The sequence below is a fragment of the Myotis daubentonii genome, chromosome 1 (genome assembly GCF_963259705.1).
Source record: "Myotis daubentonii chromosome 1, mMyoDau2.1, whole genome shotgun sequence".
Taxonomy (NCBI): domain Eukaryota; kingdom Metazoa; phylum Chordata; class Mammalia; order Chiroptera; family Vespertilionidae; genus Myotis; species Myotis daubentonii.
Genome location: NC_081840.1, coordinates 16,789,883 through 16,805,915, shown reverse-complemented (window position 1 = coordinate 16,805,915; position 16,033 = coordinate 16,789,883). Strand labels below are relative to the sequence as shown.

The following is a 16,033-nucleotide window of genomic DNA, read 5'->3' as shown; positions in this document are numbered from 1 at the left end:
CCCTCTGAGGTTTGAGCATCTGATCAATGCTTCTCTGTCTCTAGATCTGTTTTTGTTCATTGGTTTATGTTGTTCACACAGTGAGTAAGATCATGTGAAATTTATCTTTCTCTGACTGACTTATTTCACTTAGCATAATGCTCTCCAGCTCCATCCACGCTGTTGTAAATGGTAGGAGTTCCTTCCTTTTTACAGCAGCATAGTATTCCATTGTGTAGATGTGCCAAAGTTTTTTAATCCATTCATCTGCTGATGGGCACTTAGGCTGATTCCAAATCTTAGCTATGGTAAATTGTGCTGCTATGAACATAGGGGTGCATATATCCTTTCTGATTGGTGTTTCTGGTTTCTTGGGATATATTCCTAGAAGTGGGATCACTGGGTCAAATGGAAGTTCCACTTTTAGTTTTTTGAGGAAACTCCATACCATTCTCCACAGTGGCTGCACCAGCAGTCTGCATTCTCACCAGCAGTGCACGAGTGTTCCTTTTTCTCCACATCTTCGCCAACATTTGTCATTTGTTGATTTGTTGATGATAGCCATTCTGACAGGTGTGAGATGGTACCTCATTGTTTTGATTTGCATCTCTTGGATGATTAGTGACTTTGAGCATGTTTTCATATGTCTCTTGGCCTTCTGTGTGTTCTCTTTCAAAAAGTATCTATTTAGCTCCGTTGCCCATTTTTTGATTGGGTTGTTTGTCTTCCTTTTGTTAGGTTGCATGAGTTCCCTGTAAATGTTAAAGATTAAACCCTTATCGGAGATATCATTGGCAAATATGTTCTCCCATGCAGTGGGTTTTCTTGTTGATAGTTTCTTTTGCTGTGCAGAAGCTTTTTATTTTGATATAGTCCCATTTGTTTATTTTCCCTTTAGTTTCCATTGCCCTAGGAGCTGTGTCGGTGAAGATATTGCTTCAGCGTATATCTGAGATCTTGCTGCCTGTGGATTCCTCTAATATTTTTATGGTTTCCCGTCTTACGTTTAAGTCCTTTATCCATTTTATTTTTGTGTATGGTGTAAGTTGGTGGTCTAGTTTCATTTTTTTGCATGTGTCTGACCAAGTTACCCAGCACCATTTATTGAAGAGGCTGTCTTGACTCCATTGTATGTTCTTGCCTCCTTTGTCAAATATAATTAAGCAGAGTGGTTTGGGTCGATTTTGGGGTTCTCTATTCTATTCCATTGGTCTATATGTCTGTTCGTGTGCCAGTACCAGGCAGTTTTGAGAACAATGGCTTTGTAATACTTCTTGATATCTGGTATTGAGATCCCTCCTACTTTGTTCTTCTTTCTCAGGATCACTGCAGCTATTTGGGTTTTTTTTTTTTTATTCCAGATGAATTTTTGGAGAGTTTTTTCTAGATCTGTGAAATATGCCATTGGTATTTTAATGGGGAGTGCATTGAATTTATAGATTGCTTTGGGTAGTATGGACATTTTAATGATGTTGATTCTACCAATTCATTAATACAGTATGTTCTTCCATCTGTTTATGTCTTCCTCTATCTCTTTTTTCAACGTGTTGTAGTTTTCTGAGTACAGGTCTTTTACCTCCTTAGTTAAGTTTATTCCTAGGTATCTTACTTTTTTTGTGCAATGGTAAATGGGATTGTTTTTGTAATTTCTCTTTCTGTAAGTTCACTATTGGTGGATAAAAATGCCATTGATTTCTTGGCATTAATTTTGCATCCTGCTACATTGCCAAATTCGTTTATTAAGTCTAATAATTTTTTGATGGAGTCTTTAGGGTTTTCTATGTACAATATCATGTCATCTGCGAATAATGACAATTTTACTTCTTCTCTTCCAATTTGGATGCCTTTTATTTCTTCTCCTAAACTCTTGATTTCTTCTCTAAACTATCTACACCAGCCGTGGGCAAACTACGGCCTGCGGGCCGGATCCGGCCCGTTCGGCTGTTCTATCTGGCCCGCGGAGCTGAAAGAGTGGAGGGTTCTCTTGCTCTCCCCTCCGCTCCTTCACCAGCAGCAGTGTTAACATGGCAACGTCGGGAAACACGGCCGCAGCTCCTTCTTCTGAGTCCAGTTTAAGAACCCATTGTGGCCCTCAAGTCAAAAAGTTTGCCCACCCCTGATCTACACTAATAAAAGAGAAACATGCAAATTGGTGTCACTCTTCTATGCCCACCAGCCAATCAGGATGAATATGCAAATTAACCCAACAAAGATGGAGGTTAATTTCATATGCAGGCGCAGAGTGAAGACTGAAGGCTCCGGCCCGAGCAAAGACTGAAGACTGAAGATGAGTGAAGACTGAAGAGGCTTGGTTTCTCCTCTGCGGCCAAGGGAAGGCCTGGGTCCTGGTTGCCCGAGGAAAACCGGTGCCGGCAGCCAGGGGAAGGAAGGCCTATTGCACGAATCTCTTTGTGCAACGGGCCTCTGGTCCTATATAATAAAAGCCTAATATGCAAATCGACCAAACAGTGGAACAACCGGTAGAACAACCAGTTGCTTTGACATGTACTGACCACCAGGAGGCAGACAATCAATGCAGGAGCTGCCCCCAGCCCACAGGCCCCAAGACAGCCAAGGCGGGTACCAGCAGGGGCCCCCTGATCACCCCACTGGTCACCCCACAGACCGGCCCTGATCACCAGCCGGGCTTAGGGACCCTACCCATGCATGAATTTTATGCACTGGGCCTCTAGTTAAAATATAAACCTGCATATCTTAGCCAGAGAAATAAAACTGGTAATTATTACAGAAAATAAAGTCAAAGATAGTGCATTCAGCTTAACCTTTTATTTCCTCTGCCTCCTGAAATCTTCCTAAAAAGATGGAAAATGAAATTTTGATCCCCAGTTGAGATGTGTACATGAGGCAAGCGTAATGTTTCTCTCTCTCTCTCTCTCATCTCATGAATTCACCATGCAACTGGTATGACTCCTAAGTTCTGCATCTTCAGGAGATTTTCATGATATTGGTGTTGATCCATATCATTGAGCAGCTCATTAAACCCAAAACCCCATTCCCCACAGAGACTGAGAGTAATTTCAGCCCCGTTGAGCCTGTTCAAATATATTTATCTTGCCTCTTGAAACCCTCTAGTAGCTACAGGTATAGATTTCCAGAGTAGAATTGATGTCTGTCCCTGACTCCAAAAGTTTATATATATTGTGATGGATAAAATATAATGTCTGCTAAACAGTTATTGTATTGATGGATACCGGAGTTCCAAGCAATAAAAATGGGAGACCCTTGTCACCTATCACTTAGAAGCCTACTATCCTTTCTTAGACCAGTGGCTGTATATAAAGAACTCAGAGTGTATATTCAGTAACAGAAAGCAGCCTGTGAATTTTACATTAATCCTGGGCTTCTTTGACTTTCTGGGCAACAGTTAGAGGCTCTGGATGCTCACTACCTCTCTTTATGACTCTGTTTTCTCCTCCTCCCGCCCCCAGGGACGTCTCTTATACCAGTGTTACTGCCCTGCCTTCCAAAGGCCTGGAGCACCTCAAGGAACTGATAGCAAGAAACACTTGGACTCTAAAGAAACTTCCAATTTCCTTGAGTTTCCTCCACCTCACACGGGCTGACCTTTCTTATCCAAGCCACTGCTGTGCTTTTAATAATCAGAAGAAAATCAGAGGGTAAGTGACAGGTGTCTGGGATAAGCAACAAAAGGCCTTGGGAAAAGTTGTATTAATTTCTGGGTCTGAAGAAGAAGCTTTGTGGTTTGAAAACCATGTGGAAAGAATTGGAAATATCCACAAGAAACATGAAATCCATGGGACACAATGACGCAGACTCAACGTGGCTACAGATGAGAAATAAAGCCAAGGTCAATGGAGCACAGCAGGGGAGGGGAGACTAGGAGATGACATGAGAGAGAGAGAGGAATGACCAGATCATGTAGAAATCTTTTCAAGATTAGATTGCATGGCCTCCAGATGCAACATGCATTAGATGCTGCAATTCCGAGGACAAACTTAGAAACACAAGTAATTGTGTTACCTGGTCAATTAGGGCTTTGCAAAGGTCACAGCTTACTGGTTACATATGTGGGGGCTTTGGAATCAGCTGGGTTTGTACCCCATCTCTGCCACTTCCTAACTGTGTTATCTCAGCCTACTTAACCTCCCTGAGCCTCTGTGAATGAAGATCATAATGCTATCACTCAAAAAGGTTTTGAGGCTGAAGCCGGTTTGGCTCTGTGGATAGAGCATCGGCCTGTGGACTGAAAGGTCCCAGGTTCGATTCCGGTAAAGGGCATGTACCTTGGTTGCGGGCACATCCCCAGTAGGAGATGTGCAAGAGGCAGCTGATGGATGTTTCTAACTCTCTATCTCTCTCCCTTCCTCTCTGTAAAAAATCAATAAAATATATTTTTTTAAAAAAGGTTTTGAGAAGATTACATGAGAAACTGAATAAAAAACACCTATCACAATAACCTGGAATATTATAAGCTCTCAATGTGTATTATTTTATGATCAGCCAGCAAAGGAGGGATGGTCTTTTTTTTTTTTTAATTGATGTCAGAGAAGAAGGGAGAGTGAGAAAGATAGAAACATCACTGATGAGAGATAATCATTGATCAGCTGCCTGCTGCACACCTCCCACTGGGAATCGAGCCCACAACCCAGGCATGTGCCCTGATTGGTAACTGAACCCGTGACCTCCTGGTCCATAGGTTGACACTAACCACTGAACCACTGGCCAGGAGAGGGATGGCCTTTTTCTCTCCATGCTTTCTCTGAATCTTGTCCTCACCTACACTTTTACTCTGCATTATTTCCCCCTTCGTGTCTCATGCAATCCCATTTTCCTAACACTGCCGTCATTTATTAGTATAGTGTGTTCTCTGTCTCTAAATAATATCCACTGGTTGACATTCTGCATTCATACTTGCATTGGAAAATAATTCAGGATCTAGTAGTGGGCAGAAGCAAATGGGTAAGTTGAGCAGCTGTGCAAAGGTCAATGGCGGGCATAACATCTACAGAAAACTAGGAGTGAGGTATGGGGGAGCTGATAGCAGGCTCTATACTGATGCCATGTGGCCCAGAGTAGCAAAGGACCAGGGATGGGTGGGAGGTTAATGAACTGCATAAGGGCAGGGTCCAGATTTCCCGTTAACCTCCAAACAGGTTGGAATAGGCATCCCATTGGCATTTTAACCTAAGAGATGAATCAACATCTGCCCAGCAAGTTAAAGAATCTCTTTTGATGTCAGTCTGATAGGTTAACAATAAACTAAGTCTTACTCGACGAGCATGCCTGCATGATACTGTCCATTTACTCATTTGTTCAGTGAATAGGACAGGCAAGAATATTTTATTTACATTCCAGTAGGGGAAGTCAGAAAATAAACAAGCAAACAAGTAAGATATCAGATAATTCTATGAAGGAAATAAACACAAGGGTAGGAAAATTTATCTAAGATCAGGACAGCTGGGCCATCGTGGCTCAGTGGTTGAGCATTGACTTAGGAACCAGGAGGCCAGGGTTCCATTCTCTCATCATTGATGTTTCTATCTCTCTCTCCCTCTCCCTTCTTCTCTGAAATCAATAAAAATATATTTTAAACATAAATTAAAAAAAATAAAGAGATCAGGGACAAAAGGACAGTTGAGTTTAAAACTGAATAATGAGTAGAAACAGTCGTGAGTTTTCAGGCAAAGAGAACATGGTGTTCTAAAGCTCTGAATAGGAATAATAACGATAACCGACACATATACAGCACCAACCATGTTCCAGGTGCTGTATAAGAGCTTTAAAAATATATTAAATAGATAATTTCATGATTCTGTTTTTAAAATAGGATAAACCAAGTTTCATAGACCTTCCCAAGGTAAAACAGCTAGTAAATAGAGAAGCCAGGTCCTAACCTAGGCAGACTGGCTCCCACACCCATGCTTTTGCTCTCACTAATGGTCTTGAACTGGTTGCAGAGGAGATATAAGGGTCAGTTCATGGAGCATAGTTTTTGAAGGGTAATAGGAAATGACGTAGGAGAGGTGGACCTAACCAGGTCATGTAGAATCTTTTTGCTACATGTTGTGGGGCCCATTAGTGGGTTTTCAGCAAGCGGTGACTTATTTCTGTTGCCTTGCAGAATCCTTGACTCCTTAATGTGTAATGAGAGCAGTATTCAGAGCCTGCGTCAGAGAAGATCTGTTAATGCTTTGAATGGCCCCTTTTATCAGGAATATGAAGAAGATCCAGGTGACCACAGTGCTGGCTACAGGGAAAACAAGTTCCAGAATTCCCACTCTCATTATTATGTCTTCTTTGAAGAGCAAGAAGATGAGATCATTGGGTTTGGCCAGAAGCTCAAAAACCCACAGGAAGAGACCCTACAGGCCTTTGATAACCATTATGACTACATAGTGTGTGGGGGCAATGAATACATGGTGTGTACCCCCAAGTCAGATGAGTTCAACCCCTGTGAAGACATAATGGGCTACAAATTCCTGAGAATCGTGGTGTGGTTTGTTAGTCTGCTGGCTCTCTTGGGCAATGTCTTCGTCCTGGTCATCCTCCTCACCAGCCACTACAAACTGACCGTCCCGCGCTTTCTCATGTGCAACTTGGCCTTTGCAGATTTCTGCATGGGGATGTATCTACTCCTCATTGCCTCCGTAGACCTCTACACTCAATCTGAGTACTACAACCACGCCATCGACTGGCAGACAGGCCCCGGCTGCAACACGGCTGGTTTCTTCACCGTCTTTGCTAGTGAGTTGTCAGTGTATACACTGACAGTCATCACCCTGGAGCGCTGGTATGCCATCACCTTCGCCATGCGCCTGGACCGGAAAATCCGCCTCAGGCATGCATATGCCATCATGGTTGGGGGCTGGGTTTGCTGCTTCCTGCTGGCCCTGCTCCCTTTGGTGGGAATAAGCAGCTATGCCAAAGTCAGCATCTGCCTGCCCATGGACACCGAGACCCCTCTTGCCCTGGCATACATTATCCTTGTCCTGCTGCTCAACATAGTTGCCTTTATCATCGTTTGCTTCTGTTACGTGAAGATCTACATCACAGTCCGAAATCCCCAGTACAACCCAGGGGACAAAGACACCAAAATTGCCAAAAGGATGGCTGTCTTGATCTTCACTGACTTTATGTGCATGGCCCCCATCTCATTTTATGCTCTGTCAGCTCTTATGAACAAGCCTCTTATCACGGTTACCAACTCCAAAATCTTACTGGTTCTCTTTTATCCACTTAACTCCTGTGCCAATCCATTCCTCTACGCTATTTTCACCAAGACCTTCCAGCGGGACGTATTTATCCTACTCAGTAAGTTTGGCATCTGTAAACGCCAGGCTCAGGCATACCGGGGCCAGAGGGTTTCTCCAAAGAACAGGACTGATATTCAGGTCCAAAAGGGCACCCAAGACACGAGGCAAAGTCTCCCCAACATACAGGAGGACTATGAACTGCTTGAAAAGTCTCATCTCACCCCAAATAAGCAGGGCCAAATCTCAAAAGAATATAAGCAAACAGTTTTGTAAGCTGACCCTATACTACTCACAGTGTTAAGGGGACTTATAAAACGGCTGGTTTCTTGAACATGAATTCTTGACACACACAAGCCAGCTTACCTAGCTATTGTGCAGGTGACATTTCATGGGGCAAGAGTTCATCTCCTGAGAGGAGCTAGCATTAAACTAATCATCCCTCCCCCACCCCCACCCCCACCCCCACCCTCTCCCCACCCCCCATACACACACAAGAAGGAAGAAAGGCTACCAGTATATCCAAACCCCCGGTGATATCAAAACAATCTATACTTTCTGGAAGGCTTGTTTGATGCTAAATGCAGGGATGACATTGTGTAAGATGCTCCACAAACATCAACTCATCCGTTTCAACACTGAGCTTCTCACTTTTATACAGCATTTCATACTAAAGATTCAACAGATGGCAAAAGGATGAACTTGGTTGGCAATCACAAAATCAGCCACATGTTGGCTCAGCCCAACTTCATGTTTCCTGATATAGCCAGAGGGAGTTTGAGTTCCTTGAAAGTGAGAAGTCAAACAGGACATCACACAAGAAATGGCTATTATGAGACATGAAGGAGGGGGAAGGCTTAGCTTTGTTTTTTCAGACTCTGAAACGATTAATCATCTCTTCACCAGGTCCTACCTGATGTAACCCAACTGTTATGTGTTGCCCAGAAAAACTGGCAGGATTTCAGCTTAGGTGGCCAGGCAAACTAAAAATTGCTCTTCTTGGCTAGGCTCATAGCCTAAAAGACGTGAACTTAATAAATATTTCTAAGTAGCAACAAGTAGGAATTATGAGCAGAGAACACTAAATCGCCCATTGATTAATAAAGCAGACTGGACACCAGGTTACTGTTGAACCTCAGGCAAAGCATGTGGTCTCAGAAGTCTGTAGAAATGAAGGAGCTTGGTGGCCTCTTCCAGTTTTAAAACTCTATGTACATCCCTGTCCTTCAAAACCTGTTTCCATGACAAAGAGAAAGAGAAATATAAGAAAGAAGATTCTGTTTTTCCTATCTTTAGGGATGCCATCGCTTCTCTTTGGAGCCTAGACATATAACACAGGAAATATTTTGTTTATTTCATATTTGGTTACGAAACAAATATTTGTTTCATTTTTGGTTTGTACCAATAATTCTACTGAGTGACCATACGGGGGTGGATCTGAGTCATTCATCCAATTATTAGACTTACAGCTATAATTATCAGGCCAAAACAGATTGCATTCATATAATAGAAAAAAATAGTTGTGCAAATTTTGATTATTTAGAGTTACTGTTTCACTGTGCAAATTCACTTGAAAACATTTAACTTGTCTTCAGGGCTGGTTTCTTTACTTAGCTGTTTCCAACTCACAATACAGTCCTAAAGCTATCAAGAGAAGTTTCTTCTCCTAGAAAGTACCAGCACTTTCCAACCCTGTTGATCACTGTACATGAAATGCTATTCCCCAGCAGTGCTTCCTTACTTAAAATGGTCAAGATCTTCATCTGTAGAGGTACTCTCCAAGTTATCTGTCAACACAGCCCCTTAATTTCTTCCCAAGCAGAGATGCATTTGGTTCTCAGTACTCATGAACCACCCATGAGTTAAAAACACACCATGAATTAAAAGATTTTGCTGTTTTAAGTTTGTGGAATAGGGTCGGTGGGCCCAATGGCCCCCAGAGGTGATCCACTGATTCCCCTGGAATCTCTCCATAGCCATACCCATTTCTGATCATCCCTGTAACTTGGATGTCTTAATAGAAATATCATACACACCTAAAATCATGACTTGTCCACCAGTTCACTTGTTACTAGTGAAATTAAACAAATGTGTTACCTTTTAGCAAGTGGTTTCTCACTTGTGACGTTTTGAAATATCATATTCTGATAAATAATGTGTTTTATCTTGAGTAGTTGAAATAATACTTTGATAACAGTCCTAGAAAAGTAACTTCAACAGAATGTTTACTAAAATTTGCATTCACAACATAAAATAAAATTTCCTCCTGGGAAATGACTATTTTGGGTCCTAGAGTATTGATTTTTATAATTTGTGAACTTCTTTTTTTTTAATATATTTTATTGATTTTTTACAGAGAGGAAGGGAGAGAGATAGAGAGTTAGAAACATCGATGAGAGAGACATCGATCAGCCACCTCCTGCACATCTCCCACTGGGGATGTGCCAGCAACCCAGGTACATGCCCTTGACCGGAATCGAACCTGGGACCTTTCAGTCCACAGGCTGATGCTCTGTCCACTGAGCCAAACCGGTTTCGGCATGAACTTCTTTTAAGGTTACCATTATATGTGTTAAAACTAAAAACAGGAAGCCCTGGCCAGGTGTCTCAGTTGGTTGGAGCATTGTCCCAACAATAAAAGTTGTGGGTTTGATTTCCAGTCAGGGCACATACCTAGGTTGTGTGTACATATGAGAGGCAACCAATCAATGTTTCTCTCTCACATTGAAGTTTCTCTCCCCCCACCTCCTCTCTCTCTGAAAATCAATAAAACCATATTCTCAAATAAGGATTAAAAACAGGAAGAAAACAATTGGTACATTTACTAATAAATCCATATAAATAATCAACTATCAACAACTTCAGTATAACATCGTATCCTTATTTTAAATGCTCTTTATGTGAAACAACTCATAATATATTATGATACTTTGATGGCAGTGATGGCTAAGGGAAAAAATATGGTAAGTATTAACCCTAGGAATATAAATAGCACACAATCCTATCTAATAATAGACAAACATGGTAATTGACCATACCTTCGCTACTCTTCCCATTGGCTAATCAGCATGATATGCAAATTAACCGCCAACAAAGATGGCGGCTAATTTGCATACTGCAGACAGGGCAGGACAGCACAAACTGGTGTGAGCCGCCATCCAGGCTCCTGTGTGCGACCCCAGAAGCTGCCTGCCTGCCGCCTGGGACCCGGATCCGGGTCCCAGACCACAGGCCGGTGCCCGTGTGCAGCCGCAGAAGCCGCCTGCCTGCCGCATCCCACCATGATCCACTGAGTTATGAGGCCAGAGAGCAAGGAGAACTTCCGCCCCTGAATCAAAGTGGGGAGCGGAGGACACAGCCTCCCCTCCTAAAGTCGCCAAAGGACAGGACCTAACCTAAGCCACACCCTCTGAGACAGCCGGGCAGGCACCACTGACCCGCCCTGCAGGCCGGGTCCCCCTCCTTCTTCCCCTGTCCCTGCACAGCTCCCATAGCCCCCTGCTGGCTGAGTCAGGCACAACAGGTTTGCAGCCACAGGGGAGATTTAGCAGCTAATGAAAAATGTGAGAACAAACAAATGAAGCAGCTACTGCAGTGGGGAAAAGATGTTCATCAAATTCTTTGTCTCTGAGAAACTGAGGCAGCCAGCACAGCCCCTGCACAGGATGAGGCTTCTGCTTCTAAAGAAACGTACTGGGGTTAGAGGTGAGAGGGCGCTGCCTTTCCCCTCTCAGAGCTCTCGGAGGAGTCTGTGCTCCCTCTCCTGGTATTCTTAACACCCAGAGACCCCTCCCCAGTCCAGGCAGGAATGTTCCACGCTGACCGCCTCCAGAAAGCAGAGAACAAAGAGGCACTTCTTGACTTCAAGCCTCTAAACCAGTGGTTCTCAACCTTGACTGTACATTAGAATCACCTGGGAATCTTTTTAAAATCCTGATTTCTGGGCCTCATCCTCCGGAAATTCTGTTTTTTTGGGGTGAGGCCACAACATTAGTAACAAAGAAACAGAATTTCCGGAGGATGAGGCCCAGAAATCAGGATTTTAAAAAGATTCCCAGGTGATTCTAATGTGCAGCCAAGGTTGAGAACCACTGCTCTAAACAGATTTGACCACTGTGGGCAAAGACCTGCAGCTGAGAGGGGACAGGTGCTGGGTGTCGAGGTCCAGAGTGTGGAAGACCTCCTGGGGGAGCAGTGGATCTGGAAGCCTGTGTGCTGGGTCAGAGACACTCCTGCCTCCCACCCTCCCCTGCCCTGCACATAGATGTGCCTGAACTGGGGTGAGGAGGAGAAGGAGAACTAGAGGGAAAGAACACTGAGTGTTTGTTGGTGGCCAAGTAAAAAGGACTGTGACCCGACCCTCCCGCTGAGTCACTCCCTAAGGCAGCAGGAGACGGAGGTCTGAGAGCAGCCACACAGCCTGTGGCCGTGACCCAGACACCAAGATGGTGTCCGTGCAACGGGGCTGAGGAGGTGTCAGAGGACCTCACCCCAGAAAACCCAGTAGCTCTTTGTGTGAGAGAGAGAAGGTGGCAGGGAGGGAGGGAGAGAGCAAATTGGACTCAAGAGGCCTCAAGGCCCAGATGAGGAGAATATACCAGGGATCAGCATGGACTTGAGCTCTGAGGTGAGGGTCAGGGGCAGCTGGGTGGGGGCCAGCCCAGACAGAAGACTGAGGTCCAGATATCCTTGACCCTGCTCGGTTCTTTGGCACCTCTGCCTGAGATATAAACTGTCTGACATGGAAGTACAACTCCGGAGAAGGAGGTGGGGAACCTAAGTTAAATAATATTTTGTTTTTGTTTTTTCACTTGGCAGAATGGGGGCTAAAGTTGAAGTTAGGTTTGGTTACTAAACAATAAAGAAAGCAACATTTCTTGCATACCCGACTGTGTGGTCTGAGTTTGCTGCTGCCTATAAACTGAGAAAAAGTTGTAAAATGAAGGACTAATCTCTAGGGTTTAGGTCAGACCAAGGAGTAGTGCCACTCAGCCAGAAGCTGGCTCATGGCTGGCCAGTGCAGAGGTGGTGGCAGGAGCCTCTCCCACCTCCGTGGCAGCACTAAGAATGTCCAACTAACAGTTTAGGCCCGACCCTTGGGGACCTAAGCCTTTAGTCGGACATCCTCTGAGGGCTCCCTGGCTGCCAGAAGGATGTCTGACTGAAAGCTTAGGCCTGATCCCCCGGGGAGTGGGCCTCAGTCAACAGGTGGACATCCCCAAGGGGTCCTGGACTGCAAATGGGCACAGGCTGGGCTGAGGGACTCCGCCCCCCAGTGCACAAATTTTTGTGCACCGGGCCTCTAGTGAAGATAATAAATCTATAAGACTTGGAAAGAGTTCACTTTATCTAGTGACTTTTAACTATTTGAAAATAGACTCAAATCAGTGAGGACAAAAGACAAGTTCTTGTCCTAAAGTTTTTATGTTGCTCAAGAGTGTCTCTCAAAATACTCTCAAAGTAGGCATGGCTCAGTGGTTGAATGTCAACCTATGAACCAGGCGGTCACGGTTCAATTTCTGGTCAGGGCACATGCCTGGGTTGTGGGCTCGATCCCCAGTATGGGGCGTGCAGGAGGCAGCCAATCAATGATTCTCTCTCATCATTGATGTTTCTATCTCTCTCTCCCTCTCCCTTCCTCTCTGAAATCAATAAAAAATATATATTTTAAATAAAGAAACTGGTCTTTTAAAACCGGGAATGATTGGTATAGATAGAGCTAAGTTCCTGGTCTGTGGCAGAGGACAAGGCAAGAAAACCAACCCATTTTCCATTTCCTGCTTTCACATCACAAAATGAAGCCTGGACATTGACACAGAGGCATCGTCACTGCCCCCTGTCAGGGAAAGGCGTGTTGGGGAAGAAGACAGAAAACATCTGCTCACTTTAACCATCCTCAATCTCATTCAAAATATAAATGAACCACAATTACCAGACTACACTCAAAAGTTTCTCAGCAAGGGCCATATTAAATAGATGAGGTAAAGGTTTGAGAAAAACAAGACTAGTATGGTGTCATCAGTGTTCTTTTTCCTTTTTTTAAGCAAATCCCAGGCTTAATTTTCATTACATTCCACCTAAGTTCCCCAGACAGTATGGGGAAAGGCTTCTGGAATGATAGAGGACAAATTTAGATGTCAATCTGGATGCTATTGGCAAGTGATTTGTGGGTCTGTGGGAATATGGGACTCCTAGGATTTGTTATTAATAACAAATAGAACCATTTCACTATCTAGGCCCAGATATTTCTCAAAATGCTCTTTAAGCACTCTGACAGAAGAATGAGGAGAAGTAGTAATAGCTTCAACAAATGTTGGAGAAATGAGATACCCTGACCAACTGATGCCACTGTCCAGATGAAAGAGGAGATGGCTGACATCACACCTGTTTTCACCATCTGCAGGCCAGTGTGGAGAGAGGGAAAAAGTGAGCACACAACTCTGGCACTCAGAGGTCCTCCCAGACATCCAAGTTGCTCCTTGATGTCATTTTAATTAGTGCAGCTGAGCGCAGTCATGGCGAACCTTTTGAGCTCAGTGTGTCAGCATTTTGAAAAACCCTAACTTAACTCTGGTGCCATGTCACATACAGAAATTTTTTGATATTTGCAACCATAAGAAAACAAAGGCTTATATTTTTGATATTTATTTTATATATTTAAATGCCTTTTAACAAATAAAAATCAACCAAAAAAATGAGTTTGCGTGTCACCTCTGACACACGTGTCATAGGTTCGCCATCACTGCACTAGAGGGAGCATTACTTGGAGGAATTAGAGTATTTTCTTCTGCTTCTTTAACTCTTTGACCACCTGGCCTACAGGGTACCCGTGAGTTGCCTCCAAACCAAATCACCCTGCAGCCACACTCTATCTACCATCTGGAAGACACTCAACTTACACCAACCATTCCATCCTAACTTAATTCCAATATCCTCTCTAACCATTCATGCTATTCTACCCCTCTCTGAATCCTAAAAATGACACATGTATGCCCTTCATGCCACCATTCAAAAGGGGAGAGGGGTCAGTGATGGTTGATGCTGCATTTAGGATATATTCAGAACCTTCTCAAGAATCACCTTCATAGACTGGCAATAGAAACAGAAGGGCAGAGTATAGTAGCAGGAATGGTTGAATGTCTCAGAGTACAGATGATAATTATATATGATGAGAAATAAACCTGTGGCTGGTGCTTCTTATCATATATCCCAGATAGCTGAAAAGGAAATGCAGAGGCTAATAATTTCATACTTATATGGGTGCCTCTTGGAGCAATGAGTATTGTCCACCATGTCCAGGGAAGGATTCTTTAATTTTTGCTATGTTAATAACAACCACAACAAAATCAATGGTTCAAGGAAATGTCCAGAAGCATCTAATCCACCTACTTGCTTTAAGATTTTTGTTAAATCCTCACATGAGGATATGTTTATTGATTTTTAGAGAGAGGAAGGGGGGAGAGAGAAAGAGAGAGAGAAAGGAAGAGAGAGAGAGAGAGAGAGAGAGAGAGAGAGAGAGAGAGAGATCAATTGGTTGTCTCTTGTATGCATCCCAACCAGGGACCAAACCTGCAACCTGGGTATGTGCTCTGACCAGAAATTGAACCCATGACCTTTCAATATACTGTATTATGTTCCAACTGAGCCATACCAGCCAAGATTTAGGTTTTATTGAATGAACCTCCTCAAACGTGAGGCAATCCTCAGCGTTGTCTTATACAAAGTACTCTTATGTATTAAGAAATGTTCTAATTTAAATGATAATTAATTGAAAGACAAAGCTCAGTTTGTCCATTTATTCAAAGACTGAGTTTAGGGAGACACTAACAGGCTGGAAAATTCAATTATCAAATGTTGGTCTTAATTCCACAGAGATGTTTAGAAACTTCTTTTGAAATATCTCAGCTAGAACCCAATAACTATTTCTGTTACTTTGGCTTTCCAATTACAAAGCCCTCTGAGAGCTGTCAACTAAGTGCTAAGTGGAAACTTGGAATCTGACAACTGATTTGTTTTCTAGTAGATTGTATTTTTCTGACTGTGAAGTAACTAAGCAGGGGGAGAGGGGGACAAAGTGAAGAAATTGGTATTGGCTTTAACATATAGAAACATTTTTTAAGGGAAGAATTATCATCACTTTGTTGATAATAAAATTACTGGTAAATAAGGCTAATGATGATAGTTCTATGGTCAGTGAAATAATATCAAATGCTTCTGTTATAAGAAAATTTAATAAAGAGGAAAATTAGGCATCAGCTCAGCTTCTTTTTAAAAAATTATGTTAGTTTGTTTTAGAGAGAGAGGTAGGGAGAGAAACATCAACCTGTTGCTCCACCCATCTATGTACCCACTGGTCAACTCTTACATGTGCTCTCCCCTCCCCCTCCAACCCTCCCCCCCACCCCCCCACCCCGGGTATAAGCTCAGCTTTTTAAAAAGAATTGGGTCATACAATTTATCACAAAAGAAAAAGTTCTTCTAAATTCTAAAGTGGCAAATAAAATTGTTCAATTAAACATCAAAAAGTTTTATAGGTAGTTATTCTAACAAAATTAGAGTTTTTATGTTATCTGTATATTATAAACCTTGGAAAATTATAGACAAGGATGCCAATTTCCTAATAAGTGGAGTTTAGACTTTCCTCCTTAAGTTACTGTAAAATAATAAAGTTACCATACTTGGGTTCTCCTCTGTTGGTACTCTGATCAACATAGAAACATTACATTGTTTTTCCCATGTTTTTTTTTAAAAAAATCTCCTCTTGACTCCACTTCTTCCCCATCATTTCTTTGGCTCCTTTGTCACAAAATTAGGAAAAAAAG

At 42.9% G+C, this 16,033-nt stretch overlaps 1 protein-coding gene across 1 annotated transcript in view; it reads left to right on the top strand.

Moving 5' to 3' along the window:
• Nucleotides 1–7,665, top strand: part of TSHR (thyroid stimulating hormone receptor) — a 96,592-nt gene extending 88,927 nt beyond the window's left edge. The window contains exons 9-10 of the mRNA XM_059663781.1: nucleotides 3,429–3,617; nucleotides 6,083–7,665. Coding sequence (XP_059519764.1) covers nucleotides 3,429–3,617; nucleotides 6,083–7,487 — 1,594 coding nt within the window. The 3' untranslated portion in view covers nucleotides 7,488–7,665. The remainder of the gene's footprint in view (nucleotides 1–3,428; nucleotides 3,618–6,082) is intronic.
• Nucleotides 7,666–16,033: the final 8,368 nt, after the last annotated feature.